We start from the raw sequence: 17,460 nt of genomic DNA on the forward strand, positions 1-17,460 counted from the left end.
ACTTAATCTCAGGAACACCCCAAAATTACCCTTTAGGGATAAAATATATCAAACTACTCCCATAGGACCTTTAATTATAGTGAGTCTTCATTTAACCCAACATTATGGGAAAAAAACTGTTAATGTCACAATCTGAAAACAGATGTTCTAGAATTAGACTGAGCACTCAAATGGTAACAGTTGTGTGGAGTTGAGCCACATTATAATTTGCATTGAAGTGAGTGTGTCTGCCCAAATGCAGTAGCTAAGAGAGTTTTCCTAGATTCCAAATGAGTATTTATTAAAATGAAAAGTATATTATATAGTGATTTAAAATTAGAAAACTTAAAAATAGGATTAAGAACTAGAAATCAAGACAATAGGAGCTTCCAAAGGCAAATGAAATGAATAGATTACAATTTCCTTTTGATTTCATTTCATCCATACAAAAAAAAATTTCTCAAAATTTTTTGAAATATTGCATGGTTTAGGGCTCATGACTCTCTTTGAGAGCTTCAGCTTGTTCACAAGATCATTATAGGTACTTTACTACTTATTGATTGATATGAGACTTCAGTTGCTTGGAAACAGTTTAGTTCAAGCTCATCTTGAGAAATGAATGCCCCGTATAAGTTGGATTATGTGTGTGATATACACACCCTGAATTGATAAAGAGGCACTAGCTACAGGTTTCCAAATTTCCATCATTTGAACCAGCCAGAGAAAGGAAATCCAGGCTCTTGAGTCTGGCTTTTGCACTATCAGTGAACTCCCTGGAGGCTTTCTGCAGTGGAAGCCGGGGCGGACCCATGGGAATCCCAGACACAAGAGTCATGATGGCTTTTGTCTCTGATACTCCAAAACCTAGAAATGAAAAATAAATGAAGAAACATGACTGGGACCATCCATATTGCCACAAACATCCCAAAGAAAAGGTTATATATATATATTTTATTTTTTTATACTATTGTTCACTTTTGTACAATATTTGATTTCTCCTCTCAGTGTGGTCCCCATAATTTTCTCACCACCACAGCACCCATAAATTATCACCGAAGTCCTTTGTGCTCTTCCCTCCTTGTTTTGACCCCCTCCACCTCCCTGCTGAATGCCTCAAATTTATGGTCTGCCTGCAAGTTTTGTCTTTTTCCTGATCCTTTGTTCGATTCCCCTATATTCCACCTATAAGTGAAACCATCCAATATTTTTCTTTTTCCTTTTGACTTATTTCATTGAGCAAATTCCTTCCAACTCCATCATGTTGCTGCACATGGCATGAGTTTTTTTTTTTTTGATCACAGAGTAGTATTCCCTTATGTATATATACCACATCTTCTCGATTCATTTATCTGTTTTGGGGCATTTCAGTTGTTTCCATATCTTAGCTATTGTAAATAGTGCTACAATGAACATGAGAGTGCAGTTTTCCCTTTGAATTAGTGTTTTTGTGTCTTTGGGTAGATTCCTAGGAGTGGAATTGCTGGATCATATGGTTGCTACATTTCTAGTATTTTAAGGATCCTCCACACAGCGTCCCATAGTGAAAAGGTCATATTCATACAGTGACTAGTATAATAAGATAAGGTGGGATAAGGTGAAAAGATGGGAATATTTCTAGTCAAAGGACAGACTGTGTGGACATAGGTAATCTTTCTGCTTTGAACCCAGAAATGTTGAAAAATTTTAACAAATGGACAAACTGTAAAATAAAAAGAAAGATGCAAAGTAAATTCCAAGAGAAGGAGGGACCAAAGGTAGGAGGGATAAAGAAAGGGGTCAGCACGATGAGGAGGAAATGAGTCAAAGGACCCACAAGAAAAATCTGAAGCAAAGATACACTATTGTTGATTGACTGCTGTAAAATTTCATTGGTAGGATTGAATGTAGTTCAAGTTCATCTGAGAATTCCCTGAGAAATGTACTATTTAAGGTAGCTTATGACTCCAAGGCTGTTGTAGAGCTGGTATTACAAAGTTGGGTGGGAATGCAAGCTGAAGCCCAAGGATCTGTGCATGGTGAGGAGTTGGAAATGAACTCCTTGTGTAAAACTGGTAATCAACCTTCTGTGAAACACCATAGGAAAACAAAGCAAAATAAAACAAAAAAAACAGGCCCGCTGTCCTGGAGGTAGAGAGGCAAAGGAAAAAGATCATAGGAAGAAAATCTCAAGTCTGTGCAATATGAATGCCGCATCCATGTTTGTATTATGCTTGTGGAATTAAGAATCACACAAAATTGGGCCTCCGTGGTGGCACAAGGGGTTAAGACGTAACCTATGTAGCTATCCGCACCCACTGCAGCACAAGTTTGATCCCCGGCCAGGGAGCTACCTACATGGCGCAGCAGACCTCTCCTGGCTTGCCCGCTGCTCCCTTCAGCAGTGTATTTCAGTCAGTCTGCCTGTTCTTTTCCCCAGTCTGTCTCTGGTGAATCTTCTCACCTCCCACACCTCTGGCCTGTACCCCAGTTCTTGTATGCATAAATAGATAAATATTTAAAAAAAGAATCACACAAAATTAACCTAAAGATTGGGTAGAACTGGCTAATTATAGTGGTCTAACAGACAAATGTAAAACCACTTGGTTGAACACCTCATGACTATGGCTCAATGGATTCCCCAGAAAATAACAGTCTTTGAAGATACAGTCAGAGCTATAAATGACACAGTATGTAAGAAAAAAAACTCATGAGAACCAGCAAAACTCACAACTGACAACACCTACATCTCCAGAACAGATAATACAAAATTCTGAAAGAGATTTTATAGAGGAAAAAAAAAAGAAATCATAGATTAAGAGAAGGACAAATAAATAAAGAACAGGTAAATTTAGAAAAAAATAAAATGAACTATTGAAAATGAAATTAAATAGTATAAAATATAACTTAAGATAGAATTACTGATTTTGAAGGTAAATCTAATGAAATAATCCAGACTACAGCACAGAGAGAAAGATGTGGGTTTTTCAATTGGCTTAGACTTTTAGATCCAACCCATGTGTAGTGCCTTTTGGTACATTAACATAATTACGGTAACAATTGAGCACTGGGGAGGAAAACACTAGCATGACTAATTATATTGAATAGTTTGATGAATGCAAATGGCAATCCCAGAATTATCAGTGGTGGACTAGAATGCTACTTTTATAATAATACTACAGTTTATTAAGATAAGTCTTTTTTTTTGGGCCTCCCCTGGTGGCGCAGGTGGTTAAGCACTGCGCTGTGAAGCTGTCCACAGCTACTGCAGTGCTGTTAGATGCCTGCCGGCAAGAATCCCACATTGAACAGCAGACCTCTCCTGTCCCGCCCTCTGTTCCCCTCAGCAGTGTATTTCATCAGTCTGCCTGTTCTGTTCCCTGCTCTGTCTCTAGTGAATCCTGTCATCCTCCCGTGCAGCTGGCCTGTACCCTGGTTCTTGCATAAATAAATAAATCTATTTTTTTTTTTTTTTTTTTTTTTTTTTTTGTGGGACACTCGCCGGTGGCCGGGGAACGAACCGGCGCTGCAGAGGCTGTGGGCAGCCTCGCAGCCCAGCGCTCAACTGGGGAGCGCTCAGGGGAGGCCAAATAAATAAATCTTTTTTTAAAAAAAAAAGTAAGTTTTTTTTTTAAGTTCTGTGTTTATTTTTTATTATTTATTTATTTATTTATTTTACATAAGCACTGGGTACAGTCAGAAGCGCAGGAGGGTGAGAGAATTCACCAGAGCCAGAGTGGGGAGCAGAGCAGGCAGAAGGATCGAAGTACACTGCTGAGGGGAGCAGCGGGCAGCAGGAGAGGTCTGCGCCATGTGGGACCCTCCTCCGGTGGCCAGGGAGCAGCCGGGGATTGAACCGACGCTGCAGAGGCCGCGGGCAGCTTCGCAACCCAGCGCTCAACCTCTGCGCCACCGGGGAGGCCCAAGATAAGTCTTTTTTTGACTAAACTATGAAAATCCTGAACCCCAGCGAAGTCTAAAATAATATGTTATTTTGACCATAAAATCTATTTCCAAGAGTGCTCCCTTTAAATAAAATTTTAGGACAAAATGGATGGATTTTGAGGTGATTATACTATGTAAAATAAGTCAGAATGCAAAAGACAGTTTACTCATGGATTCACTTGGTTATATCTACAGAAAACAAACACAATAATAACAACTCCTCAATTCTGTGATTATCAGAACCTCTGGTGGTTACCAGAGAAGAGGTGGGGGAGAGGTGATGATGGAGGGGTGGATAATGTGACAGGGCACTGATACTGGTTGGAGCTTTGGTGCAGATTGAGTGAAGCATGTGCACATGTTGAGGTATGTATTTGTACTCCCCAAATTATGTAGTTTTGTAAAGGAAGAGTAAATCAATAGAATTTGATTAAAGTCCCCCTTTAAAATGCCAATATTCTAGCAAAAGAGTTATCCATTTAGTTATTTAGAGCTCTATTGTGTAATATCGCTACTGATATGTGTGTGTATATAAACTTTTACTTTTAAATTTAATTCTGTAAACATGTTAATAGCTCAATATTTACTTTTTAAAAAAAGATTTATTTATTTATGCATACAAGAACTGGGGCACAGGCCAGAGGTGTGAGGGGTGAGAGGATACACCAGAGACAGACAGGGGAACAGAACAGGCAGGTTGACTGAAATAAACTGCTGAGGGGAGCAGTGGGTGAGTCAGGAGAGGTCTGCTGCGCCATGTGGGTAGCTCCCTGGCTGGGGATAGAATTCATGCTTCAGTGGCTGCGGATAGCTTCATAGGTTGCATCTTAACACCTTGTGCCACCAGGGAGGCCCCTCAGTATTTACTTTCAATACACTTTGGAATTATAACTGTCACCCAACCCATAGTTTTGTGGAAAGTATTGTTTAGGACAGGGAATAATATTTGTGGTGACACATAAATAAGACAAAAGTTATGAGAGTAGAGAAACAAATGGGAAGCATCATCTCTGAAAGATTAAGAGAGCTGGCTGAGAACACTGCGGGAATGAGGGCCCAACACTAATAGGTGCTTGGGGCTTGAGAAGGGTTGCCTGGGTGAGGCAAAAAGACTCTGAAAGGGAGGTGGGAGCTCAGCCAAGATAAACCTAAACCATTCCTGGACTTGATCCAGGTTCTCAGGAAGAGCCAGTCTTGCTGAATGGCGGCATTTGGCGTTTGCCACAGGGTAAGATTTAGGAGATTCTGGAGAAGATTCTGTACCAAAATTCACTCAAATTTTACTTTGTCCTATTACCAGGTATTTATCCATTTAAGATTCCTTGTGTTTATAAACTCTTTTTAAGTGGCAAATACTCTTAGGAGTTAGTCATTCACAATTCAGTAAGATCTAGATTCAGGCTGCCTTCCTTTGAGCACTTAAGCTGATATCAGCCACAATGCAGCAGTAGAATTTTAATGAGCACAGACAAGTGAAGGGAAGGCGGTGCTGGAGATGTAGAAGAAAAGGGAAGAAAAATGGCACATGTGTAGAGTGGGGACTTGAGAGCTAGTTCAGAGGAGAGAGATGTGTAGAAGGGGGTCAAAGACCTTCCAAGTAGGTTTACATCACCATTTTAAAGGGTTGGCCCTTTAAGTCAGTAATGGAAATAAAATTCTGCTTGTAACAGGACATTAAAAGACTTTATTGTTAATGTATCAGAGCAACTGATGAAATTCTATATCCTTTACATCATCCAGTAGCAGACAAAGGAGGAAACTTACCTAGCTTGACCACAAAGTTGATAAATCTCTGGATACAAAACTAGAAAGGAACAAACAAATCTGTAATCATTATTACTAAAACATGACAGCAATTTAAAGACTTTAGAGGTCAATTTATAGAAACCTCAAATCACACACCAGCCAAGTGAGGATGTTTGAGATCCATCTAGGATAAAGTAGGACTTTGTCATACATATAGGCCTTATAAAATGGATCCATGGAGAAAAGGAACTCCAGTGATAGATTTGGATAAGAGAGAGATAAAATGGGGTAGCAATCCCCCACTCCTCCTCCAGCTAGATTATTTAGGTAAACTGATCTAGTACGGGCATTTCAAAATGGGGTACATGAACCTCTGGGGTAATTTCCATGATACCTTAAGGACACTTGGCTAAGCCTAAGCTTATGGGAATAAATTTCTAGGTACTCAATTCCCAAAGGTACTGTATTCTAAAATTGATTAAAATAAAATTTCATATAGACTGGAAATGCAGGATGTCTTTTATATATGTCCCCTTTCATCGCCCTTCTCCAACTTCTGAAAAATTAAAGATATTCCTCCCACATCACTGCCTGGGGAAAGCTCTGGGGACCAAATAAAGGAGCAAATTAAAATGTTGGTGCTACCATCAACAGAGCAATGATTCCTGTAATTAATTAACACAGTGATTCCTGTAATTAATGGATAAAGTTCTCTAAAAAAATTACAGGGTTTTCAATTTTTGCTTTTAACATTGCTCTTAATGCTGCTACACGGGCTGAAAACCAGTACATCATTAAGCAGACTGAGTTCTCAAATGTTCAAAGACTTGAGTGACATGCTATAACAAAAAGACTTCCACTTTTATCTGCTAATTCATATGAACAGGATTTCTCAGCATTTATTTCTCTAAAAACAACAAAAAGAAGTACTGGTACTGAAATTTAACCTAACAGATAGTAATATTTATCATGAATACACGAATTCATTGGTTAAAAAAAGTCTCATCCATCAACTAAAAAGATGCATTTTCTTTTTTTTAATTTTCTGTTTTTTTTTTTTTTTATTTTTGTGTAGAAGAACTAGGGTGTAGGCCAGAGGTACAGGGGGTGAGAGGATTCACCAGAGACAGAGTGCGGAGCAGAACAGGCAGATTTACTGAAATACACTGCTAAGGGGAGCAGCAGGCAAGACAGGAGAGGTCTGCTGCGCCATATGTGGGTTAGCTCCCTGGCTAGGGATAGTGGTGACAGTGTGATTATGCTGAGACTTAACCTCTCAGCCACCATGGAGGCCCTAAAAAGATGCATTTTCAATAACATTTTACTTTCATGATGAAAAACTAATTTTCAAAATGTGTAATTTTTTTTAGTAGTTCAAGAAATCTCCACACAGCTCTCCATAGTGGTTGGACCAGTTTGCACTCCCACCAGCAGTGCAGGAGAGTTCCTTTTTCTCCACAACCTCGCCAACATTTGTTGTTGCTAGTTTTTTTAATATGTGCCATTCTCACTGGTGTGAGATGGTATCTCATTGTAGTTTTGATTTGCATTTCCCTGATTACAAGTAATGTTGAACATTTTTTCATATGCCTGTTGGCCATTTGCATTTCCTCTTCAGAGAAGTTTCTTTTTAGCTCTTCTGCCCATTTTTTGACTGGATTATTTTCTTTGTTTTTGTTGAGTCTTATCAGCTCTTTGTAGATTTTTGTGATCAGTCCTTTATCATTAGTGTTGTGTACAAAAATTTTCTCCCAGTCGGTGGAGCTTTCGTATGATCCAGCAATTCCACTCCTAGGTATTTACCCAAATGACACAGAAACAGTAATTCCAAAGGGCACTTGCACCCCTATGTTTATAGCAGCACTATTTACAATAGCTAAGCTATGGAAGCAACCCAAATGCCCAAAAATAGATGACTGGATCAAGAAGATGTGGTACATATACACAATGGAATATTACTCAGCAATCAAAAAAGATAAACGCATGCAGTTTGCAGCAACATGGAAAGAGCTAGAAGGGATCATGCTCAGAGAAATAAGTCAGAAAGAAAAAGAAAAATACCGGAAGGTCTCACTCATAGCAGGAATTTAGAAAACCTAAATAGGAGACCAGGAAAAAGACTAATTAATACAAAGTAAAAATCAAAATCAACAAGCAACTATAAACCAGAGACACACTAAGGGGAGGAGAGGAGGGAGGGGCGGGGAAAGGAAGGACTAGAGTCAATAAGGGGGGGTGCAATTGTATGGGTAATATAACCAAAATGAAAATGCATACATTGTGCAAAGACGAAAAAAGAGATAAGAATTATATAAAATAAAATATTTAAATTAAAAATAAATAAATAAATAATAAAACTGAAAAAAAAGTGTAATTTTTCTATATTGTTTTAGTCAATTGTTACCTAGCAATAAAAAATTCAATGCAGATTAAAATCTCAATACTGAGACTCTTACAAATATATATGTATCCATTCTTTTCTCCCTCACACACAAACTATAGTCCAGAATATTCCATATTTTGTACTTTGCTGTTTTTTTCCCTTAATATATCAAGGCAACATTTCCAGATCAGTATATCTAAAACTACCCTATCCTTTTAAAGGACTTGACAGAAACCCATTACATAACTTGAATATAATGGATTTAACCATTTTCTATGGGTGGATATGTGGGCTGTTTCTACCATTTGCTTTTACAAACACTGCTTAGGGACTATCTCTGTACACTTGTTGCTTCACTTATGCAAACAGAACAGATGGCATTTGAATACGTGACCGTGAATGAGAAAAATTTAGTCCTAACATTTCACTTGTCTGTTTCTTCACTTGACTGCAAGGCAAAAACCAGCTTTATTGAAATTATGAATTCAGCTCAGGTCTCGATATATGAACAAATGACTACATGAGACCCACTGGCATTTGTTTTCTGTAAGAAAAGACCGAGAATGTGGTCAACTAAATTCCTCACCAACACTATTTTGAGTGGGACTAAGTGGGGGAGGGAGGGCTGAGAGATGAAGGGAGGAGACATAGAATCCGGATCAGTCAATAAAAGAAACCACTGAGTGGAAGGGTCCACACCAGAACTGTCTCTTGGTTTATTCCATCCTTCAATTTACCTGTCATTCAGCTCAGAACAGGTTAGAATTTTCAGAAATAACCTTTCCTGGAAAACTAAGAAAAAAGAAAATACCTGATGCAAAGATATAGTGGGGTCTGCACAATTCAGGCTTTTCTTCCTCCCCCCTCCCTTATATTAATTTATATTCTTGCCAATGTTTACTTTGGTTGGCACAACTTCCCAAGTCCCCCCATGCTGTTCCTGGGCTCAGTTTCACCTGCTCTGGGGCTAAACAGAGGTGGATTGTTAAATAATATATTTTGACTTTATGTAAGAAGTATATCTAGGCTACTGCATCCTCATATTCTCTGAGCTGGAGCTCACCTCACTCCCTCCAGGATGCACTATACTTCTCTGTATCTTTCCTCAGATGACAGTCTATTCAGTTCAAAAGATCACTCATCTGAATTTTTTTTAAATATTTATTTATGCATACAAGAACTGGGGTACAAGCCGGAGATGGGGGTTGAGAAGATTCAGCAGAGACAGAGTGGGGAGCAGAACAGGAGAAATGACTGAAATACACTGCTGAGGGGAGCAGTGGGTGAGACAGGAGTGGTCTCCTGTGCCATGTGGGTCACCTCCTGGCCGGGGATCGAACTCCTGCTGCAGTAGCTGTGGATAGCTTTGTAGTGCTGTGCTTAACTCCTTGTGCCACCAGGGAGGTCCCCACTCATCTGAATTTTACTGGGCCCAACAACCTGCCCTGATCTTGCTTATACCCTTTTATTCCCACTTACTTTCTTGGAATGCTTTTGCATTTACTTTTACTATCCTGAAAATCTGTGCCTTTTAGCCAAGTTTTTCTCTTATGCTGACCTGATTTCCTTTTGCTTCACTTCATTTGTCCCCAGAACATACACTCCCCAGTTGCTGAGACAGGTGCTACACCCAAGCAAGGCTCTCCTTACTCTGGACAGTTGGGCTGTCCTCATACAGCACTAAGGCCGCCAGTCCATCCCTGCACCACGGCAGCTCCTGCTGCTTCTCTTCCTGTGTCAAGTCCCCTTGGCTATCATTTCTGCTGGATGTTTCCAGTTCTCAGCATGTTACAGGATGAAGAGCATCAGCCTGCTCTAACTTCTAACTTTGCATCAGTACTTCTCTTTAGTTACCGACTTTATGGTGTGTTCACATTCTCTGGGGACTCTGGTGTGATTCCCTCAAGAAGATAGCCTGGGGTCACTTTCCCAGAAATCTGTCATCATGATTTTACAGTTACAATTATACTCAAACATAGAGTTAAAAAAAAAGTAAAGACCATTTCTAGGAGGAGAAGAGAGGAGTCATTCCTGTAAGGAGCCTGCACTGAACAATGGGGGAAAGGTTTGATTTTAAAAATAAAAAGTAAGAAACAGAAGAAAGATGCAGCAAAGCTGTTTTATTGAGGGCAGGTGTGGTAGAAATGCTGATGAGAGAAAACAACAACTGTTCAGGGAGGAAGACAAAAGGCTGTAACTGATGGCAAGGGAAGAAAAGTTTACCTGATAGCTCAGGGCAGAAGAGAAGTCCTTTCGTTCAAAAGCTTCCAACATCTGGTTTGTCTTTTTTCCCAGGTAGTTATAGGTACTGGGAAAAAGAAAAACAAAAAAAACAAAAAAACAAAAATAAAAACAAAAAAACACCACACCTCAGAATCACTAACTCTTTGGGAAAAGTCCAGATCTTTTAACTCCTCTGGTGCCTACAAGGGAAAAAACATTCCAGACCTCCTGGAGGTCTATTTATAAACTTTACTCTATCAGAGGATTAGGTGTCTTTGAATTTTCCAAAACATCAAGTAGTGCCAGGAGGAGGCAGAAGATACCAAAGGGAATACAGAAGGGGAAATGGAAAAAGGATAAAATTAGAGGGAAAAAAGTGAAAGATGGAGGCATATTTGGTAGGGAGGTCAAAATCTGCCCAGAGGAAACACAGAACGTGACACTAGATTAGAACTGCGGATGAAAGGGAGGATCTGAGATGAGTCCAAAAAAGCTCATGAATTGGGTGAGTGGAGCATGGCAATACAAGGGTAAATAAATCCCAACAAATTACCTAAATTCCTTGTCAATTTATATATCACTTAAAGACTAGTTTCTAGAGAATAATATTAATAGTGATAATCATACAATGAGAGACCACTTATTAAGTTCCTGTTACATTCCCAGGGCTTGAATCATAGCTAGCCCTCTCATAGTCCTGCAAGGCAGGCCTTGTTTCTATCTTGCTTGGAAGAAACAATAGCTCCATGGAGAGCTGCTAAGTGGCCTCATATTCTTCCCATCTCTGTATTCTGCCTTCCATCACAATTCAACCCAAGTGAAGGTGAAATGGTTATTTGATCTGGTAAACTGATCTTGTAGACTTTAACTCTACTAATAAAGACAAATAGACTAACCACTAAACTCTTAGAGAAACCACCAAGGTAGGTTATAGAAATTCATTATAAGGATGTTTACCCAATTTCTAAACAACTTCTCAGAAACTAAGTATCAGATAATGTATTTATCTTGATGTACCAAGAATGGAATGCTGTTGGTATGTAATATTTGTAGATCCTGTGGTCAACAGCAAGGGATTTGAAGAAGATGAAATTTGCATTATCTTCTGGTAACAGAGTAAGGGAAATTAAAAATATATTAGCTGAGACAAGTCACTTGTAGAGGTGAAACATCCTTAAGTCACAATGTGCACGTGAATGTCTGCGAAATTTCAGAATATGAAAGTTCAAAGCCCAAGGCTCTTAGGTGATTCCTCAGTTAGACAGAGAGGAATATGATAATAATGAAGAAGAAATGAAGTCTAACCACATACACTTTGCTTATAGTTTATATTGATAGGATTTAAATGCCTAGTATGGAGACTAAAAAAGAAGAGTCAAAAAAGAGAGAATTTCCAGGAAAATAAAGGTTCATGGTCAGCAGATCTAGACACTCAGGTTTCCTTGGTAGAAATGTCTCTGTAGTGACAGTGGACACTGCAGGCCATCCTGGCTTGGTAAATAAGCTATTAAGATTATGCATCTCAACTGCTCTTCACCAAAGCTGTGCTCACCACATCATGTTATGAATATTATTTTGTTCCCCTATACTTTTCCTGCACTTTAAGTTAATGTAAATATTTCACTCACTTTTCTTGCAGACATATTTCTAAAGAATTCTAAAGAATTAACATGCCCATGTATGGTGGGCATGTTAATCAAGCCACAAGCCTTTCCTGAGTCATTTGCTGAGTAGGCATTAGGTCACATGATTCTACTTCCTAAGTGTAGTTGACTGGACACCTGACTGGGCAGTGTTATCCTCAGATGCCAGTATAGCCATGCAGAGCTATGTGCACATGGAAGCAGAGAAAACCCATGTGGAGAGAGCGGGAAATAGGTACAACAGTGAGCACAACTAGAGGGCCACATAGAGAATTATTTACTTTGGCTGCTGAGAGCTTTGCAATTCCAGGTTCTCATCCTGTCTAGAATCTGGCTGCACTTCTTCCTCCCAGTTTTACATAATTTCTCAGTACTTTATCACAACTTATAATGCATACACTGCATTCATGTACCTCATCTCTAACTGCAACAGAGCTTCTAAAGAACAATGGCTGAGTTTCTAACAAACTGCTTAGCCCTCCTGAATTTCCTTTTGCTGAATGGTTGTGGGGTAAAGGCAACTTCTCACAGAAAGAAGTATACTTTACTCTAGCAATGAATACAAAAGGGGTAGAATTTATATTTGTAATCATTAGAGGAAATGAGTACTGCTTACCTGCCCACTGCGCCAGTTGCTCCCATCACCAAAGCACTCAGCAGTTGCTAATCAGAAACAGAGAAAGAGTGTTTACTTTTATGAAGAAGAGAAAGAAAAGATGCTACTATATAAGCAGCTATATAAATTGTCTTGGAGGGAAATTAAGTTGCTGGGATATTCCAGGGGTAACTCACCTCATCCACCCCAAAAAGGAAAGCAAACTCTTGCTGGCGATTCTGATCAACACACTGTCCGAAGTCTAAGAGATCTGTATCACTGAATTTCAGTCCCTGGAACGTGGGGATCTTATCCTGAATCCCATTCAACAACTCCTCGGCTCGAACTGCTCAAATAGTTAATGTTTCATTAGTCTGCAGAACCCTAGACAATACCACATAACTCACAGAGCCCCACACAGTTGCACAGAGCTGCTGGGGGCTGTTCTCAGCTAGAAGAGACTGTGCATTGGACATAATCACTTGCCCTGGCCTAATGTAAGAGCTACTGCTCTCTCTTACATACTTGTTAAATTATAGCCCTAAGCTTTATAATCCTTGAGGACAGTAGAGGGGATATTTATAAAGTATGCTTCCATTTTTTTCTTTTAAGGAAGTTAGAAAGGAGTGGGATTCAAAAAATTATCTCCTAAGAAATTTCACCTAATTGTAACAAATCTTCTTACTGAAGAAGTATAGTAGTAATAAAAGAAACACTAGAAGAAAACTGAAAAGATCTCGGAGTACCTTTCTACATACCAGGCACTAAGACTATAGTAGCACATAAAGGCAAATATAGTCCTTATCCCAAAGGGCTTATAACCTCATGTCTTTAAACACACACACACTCTCTCTCTCTCTCTCTCTCACACACACACACACACACACACACACACACACATGAAGGAGAGATGTGATTGACACCAGGTGTCTGTTGAAAGCACTCTAGGGTTAATTGTTCTTTCATATTTAACTTCCATAATACAGGTGATGTCAATGGTTCACACAACTGATTTATTTTTGATATAAGAGACTTATTTGGAGCAATTAGATCTGTTTAGTCAATAGTGTTACGATGCTTTTGTGATGTAGGATGGGCAGGGTAGAGTAGGGATTTTTAAGCAAAATAAGATAAGACGTGAGAGATGGAGAGAAAGAAGCAGTACTTACTCTTTACCCCTGTCAAGGTGGGAATATGATAGTAATAAAATGGCAATGTAGGTGCAGCAGCAGCCACCTCTTTTAAGAAATTAATCAGGGCATCTGAAAGAACAGTAGGAAAAGTCAGGGTGTGAACAGGTATAAAACACTGATTTTCCTGGCTAAATTAAAAACAAAATGAGTCATCTGTTGACTGCAACTATTCTTTTCAGAGGCCAAGAATTCTTTTTTTTTTTTTTGAAGTTTCTTTTTTTTTTAATTTAAATAATAAATTTTATTTTTATATTCCCCCATACAATTGCAAACGCCCCATTCTGACCCCAAACCCTCCCCTCCCACCCCCCCAAAAAGTGTCTCTGGTTCATAGTTTTTTGTTGATTTTGATTTTCACTTTCTAATATTCATATTCCTGGTCCCTTATTTAAGTTTTCTAGATTCCTGCTATGAGTGAGACCATCCGGTATTTTTCTTTTTCTTTTTGGCTTATTTCGCTGAGCATGATCCCTTCCAACGCCATCAATGTTGCTGCAAATTGCATGTGTTTATCTTTTTTGAATGCTGAGTAATATTCCATGGTGTATATGTACCACATCTTCTTGATCCAGTCATCTGTTTTTGGGCATTTGGGCTGTTTCCAAAGCTTAGCTATTGTAAACAGTGCTGCTATAAATATAGGGGTGCAGGTGTTCTTTGGAATTGATGTTTCTGTGTCCTTTGGGTAAATACCTAGGAGTGGAATTGCTGGATCATATGGAAGCTCTATGTTTAGTAGGTCCAGAAATCTCCACACAGCTCTCCATAGTGGTTGCACCAGTTTGCACTCCCACCAACAGTGCACAAGAGTTCCTTTTTCTCCACAACCTCGCCAACATTTGTTGTTGCTAGTTTTTTTAAATGTGCCATTCTCACTGGTGTGAGATGGTATCTCATGGTAGTTTTGATTTGCATTTCCCTGATTACAAGTGATGTTGAACATTTTTTCATATGTCTGTTGGCCATTTGCATTTCCTCTTCAGAGAAGTTTCTTTTTAGCTCTTCTGCCCATTTTTTGACTGGATTATTTTCTTTGTTGTTGCTGAGTCTCATCAGCTCTTTGCAGATTTTTGTGATCAGTCCTTTATCATTAGTGTTGTGTGCAAAAATGTTCTCCCAGTTGGTGGGGTTTCTCTTTGTTTTTGTTATTGTCTCTTTTGCTGTGCAGAAGCTCTTTAATTTGATGTAGTCCCAGCTGTTTATCTTTGCCTTCACTATCACTGCTTTGGGTGATGTGTCTGTAAAGATGTCTTTGATGTGCAAATTACGTAGTGTTTCGCCTATATTTCCTTCTATGTATTTTATGGTTTCAGGTCTTATGTCTAGTTCTTTAATCCATTTTGAGTTGATTTTTGTGTATGGTGTGAGGTAGTGGTCAAGCTTCATTCTTTTGCATGTAGCGACCCAGTTTTCCCAGCACCATTTATTGAACAAACTTTCTTTGCTCCAATGCATAGTCTTTGCTCCTTTGTCAAAGATTAGTTGACCATAAATCTGTGGGTTTATTTCTGGATTTTCTATTCGATTCCATTGGTCTGTATGTCTGTTCTTGGTCCAATACCATGCAGTTTTGATGATTATGGCTTTGTAGTATAGTTTGAAGTCTGGGAGTGTGATGCCTCCATTTCCTTCTTTTTTTTTCAGTAGAGCTTTGGCTATTCGGGTTTTTTTGTGATTCCATATGAATTTCATCAATAATTGTTCTATTTCTTTGAAGAATGACATTGAAATTTTGATTGGAATAGCATTGAATCTGTAGATTGCTTTTGGTAGGATGGCCATTTTAATAATGTTTATTCTTCCAATCCATGAGCAGGGGATGTCTTTCCATTTCTTTGTGTCTTCTTCTATTTCTTTTAACAGTGTTTTATAGTTTTCTTTGTATAGGTCCTTTACCTCTTTTGTTAGATTTATTCCCAAATATTTGATTTTTTTTGTTTCGATAATAAAAGGGATGGTTTTTTTGATTTCTTCTTCTTCAGATTTATTGTTTGTGTATAGGAAGGCTACTGACTTATGCGTGTTGATTTTGTATCCTGCCACTTTACTGAATTGATTGATGAGTTGAATTAGTTTTTCTGTGGAGATTTTGGGGTTCTCTATGTATATTATCATATCATCTGCAAATAGTGATAGTTTGATTTCTTCTTTTCCTATTTGGATTCCTTGGATGTCTTTCTCTTGTCTTATTGCTCTGGCTAGGACTTCCAGTATTATATTGAAAAGCAGTGGTGAGAGTGGACATCCTTGTCTTGTTCCAGATCTTAATGGAATTGCTTTCAGCTTTTCACCATTGAGAATGATACTGGCTGTTGGCTTGTCATAGATGGCCTTTATGATGTTGAGGTATGTTCCTTGTATCCCAAGAATTTCAAGGGCTTTTATCATGAATGGGTGTTGCACTTTGTCGAAAGCTTTCTCAGCATCTATTGATATTATCATATGGTTTTTATATTTCTTTTTGTTGATGTGTTGGATAACGTTGATTGATTTTCGGATGTTAAACCATCCTTGTGTCCCTGGAATGAATCCAACTTGGTCGTGGTGAATTATCTTATGGATACATTGTTGGATTCTGATAGCTAAAATTTTGTTGAGGATTTTTGCATCAGTGTTCATTAGGGAGATTGTCAGAGGCCAAGAATTCTTGATCACTCTTATCATCCCTGACATTGCTACTGCAATGTCTTTGCAATTCATTTCATTTGATGTTTTATTTTCCTCTGTAGAGAGGCCAAAATAAAGTGATCACTTTTCTATCATACTAACATACTATTAAAAAACTAGTGTAAAGTTTACCACATACCAAGAGATCATGAAATACTCATAAAAACCAGAAGCTCATAAGGTAAGACTCTGTCCTCTTGCCCCAGAAAGATTAGTCGTGGTCCATGAAAAAGAATTTTGCATTAGGATCAGAGTAATAATACCATAACATGGAAAAGTCTATAGCAAAAAGATAAACATCTGTTCAAAGAGGGAGGCTATAAAAGTATCACATGTCATAATAATTCAATCTCATAATAAGTTTGGTACTTTCTCCTTTTAAGATGAAATTCAGATATATCAGAAGAGAGCTCACCCTAATATACTGGGGAATTTGAATTTACTCCACTGTTGAATATTATTTCCAACTGCAACAACCACAGATGATGAATTAATGGCAGAACTGTTTACACTGTGGATGCCACCTTGGATATTGGAGAGAGAACCTTGTGCACTTCACCTAAACACTATAGTGCCTTCTATGATAAATATTTCTGACAAAATTATTATATATAATTTATTATTTCTTCTCTTTTGTGAAAAATATTCATGTAAAGCTCTTTAAAACCATGTGATAAAGGGCCTCCCCTGGTGGCGCGGTGGTTGAGCGCTGGGCTGCGAGGCTGCCCGCAGCCTCTGCAGCTCTGGTTCGTTCCCAGGCCGCCGGTAAATGTCCCACAAAAAACAAAACAAAACAAAAAACAAACAAGCAAACAAAAAAAAGGTAATAAAATCTTAAAAATACTCATGTGTCCCCCAAATAACATATTTAAATCACTTACCTATATTACAACTATTTTCCCCTCCTACCAATAATAGCTATTTCATGATAATTAGATTCTTTGTACATTTAGCTATGGGTTTATTTAATCATGCATGCAAATCATGTCTTGTCCATTTTTAATTCTTTTTATAAGTCTATTTCTTTTTTGTGTGCAAATCAAGGATTAAAAACATCAGTATACTTGGAAACCACAAGAGAGAAAAAGAAAGTAATAAGGTGATATATCA

The 17,460-nt window shown here is 38.4% G+C and overlaps 1 protein-coding gene across 2 annotated transcripts in view; it reads right to left on the reverse strand.

Annotated features, from left to right (window-relative positions):
• Positions 1–17,460, reverse strand: part of NPL (N-acetylneuraminate pyruvate lyase) — a 36,387-nt gene continuing 18,927 nt past the window's right edge. The window contains exons 7-12 of one of the 2 annotated variants that reach the window (XM_037506326.2): positions 13,660–13,752; positions 12,688–12,836; positions 12,512–12,558; positions 10,253–10,337; positions 5,665–5,704; positions 1–843 (exon numbers count right to left, since the gene is read on the reverse strand). In XM_037506326.2, the coding sequence (XP_037362223.1) occupies positions 659–843; positions 5,665–5,704; positions 10,253–10,337; positions 12,512–12,558; positions 12,688–12,836; positions 13,660–13,752 (599 nt within the window). In that variant the 3' untranslated portion in view covers positions 1–658. The remainder of the gene's footprint in view (positions 844–5,664; positions 5,705–10,252; positions 10,338–12,511; positions 12,559–12,687; positions 12,837–13,659; positions 13,753–17,460) is intronic. The other variant, XM_054693423.1, reaches the window with a different exon arrangement.

Source organism: Talpa occidentalis, unplaced genomic scaffold (genome assembly GCF_014898055.3).
Source record: "Talpa occidentalis isolate TD23 unplaced genomic scaffold, MPIMG_talOcc4v2.1 talOcc4.12, whole genome shotgun sequence".
Taxonomy (NCBI): Eukaryota; Metazoa; Chordata; class Mammalia; order Eulipotyphla; family Talpidae; genus Talpa; species Talpa occidentalis.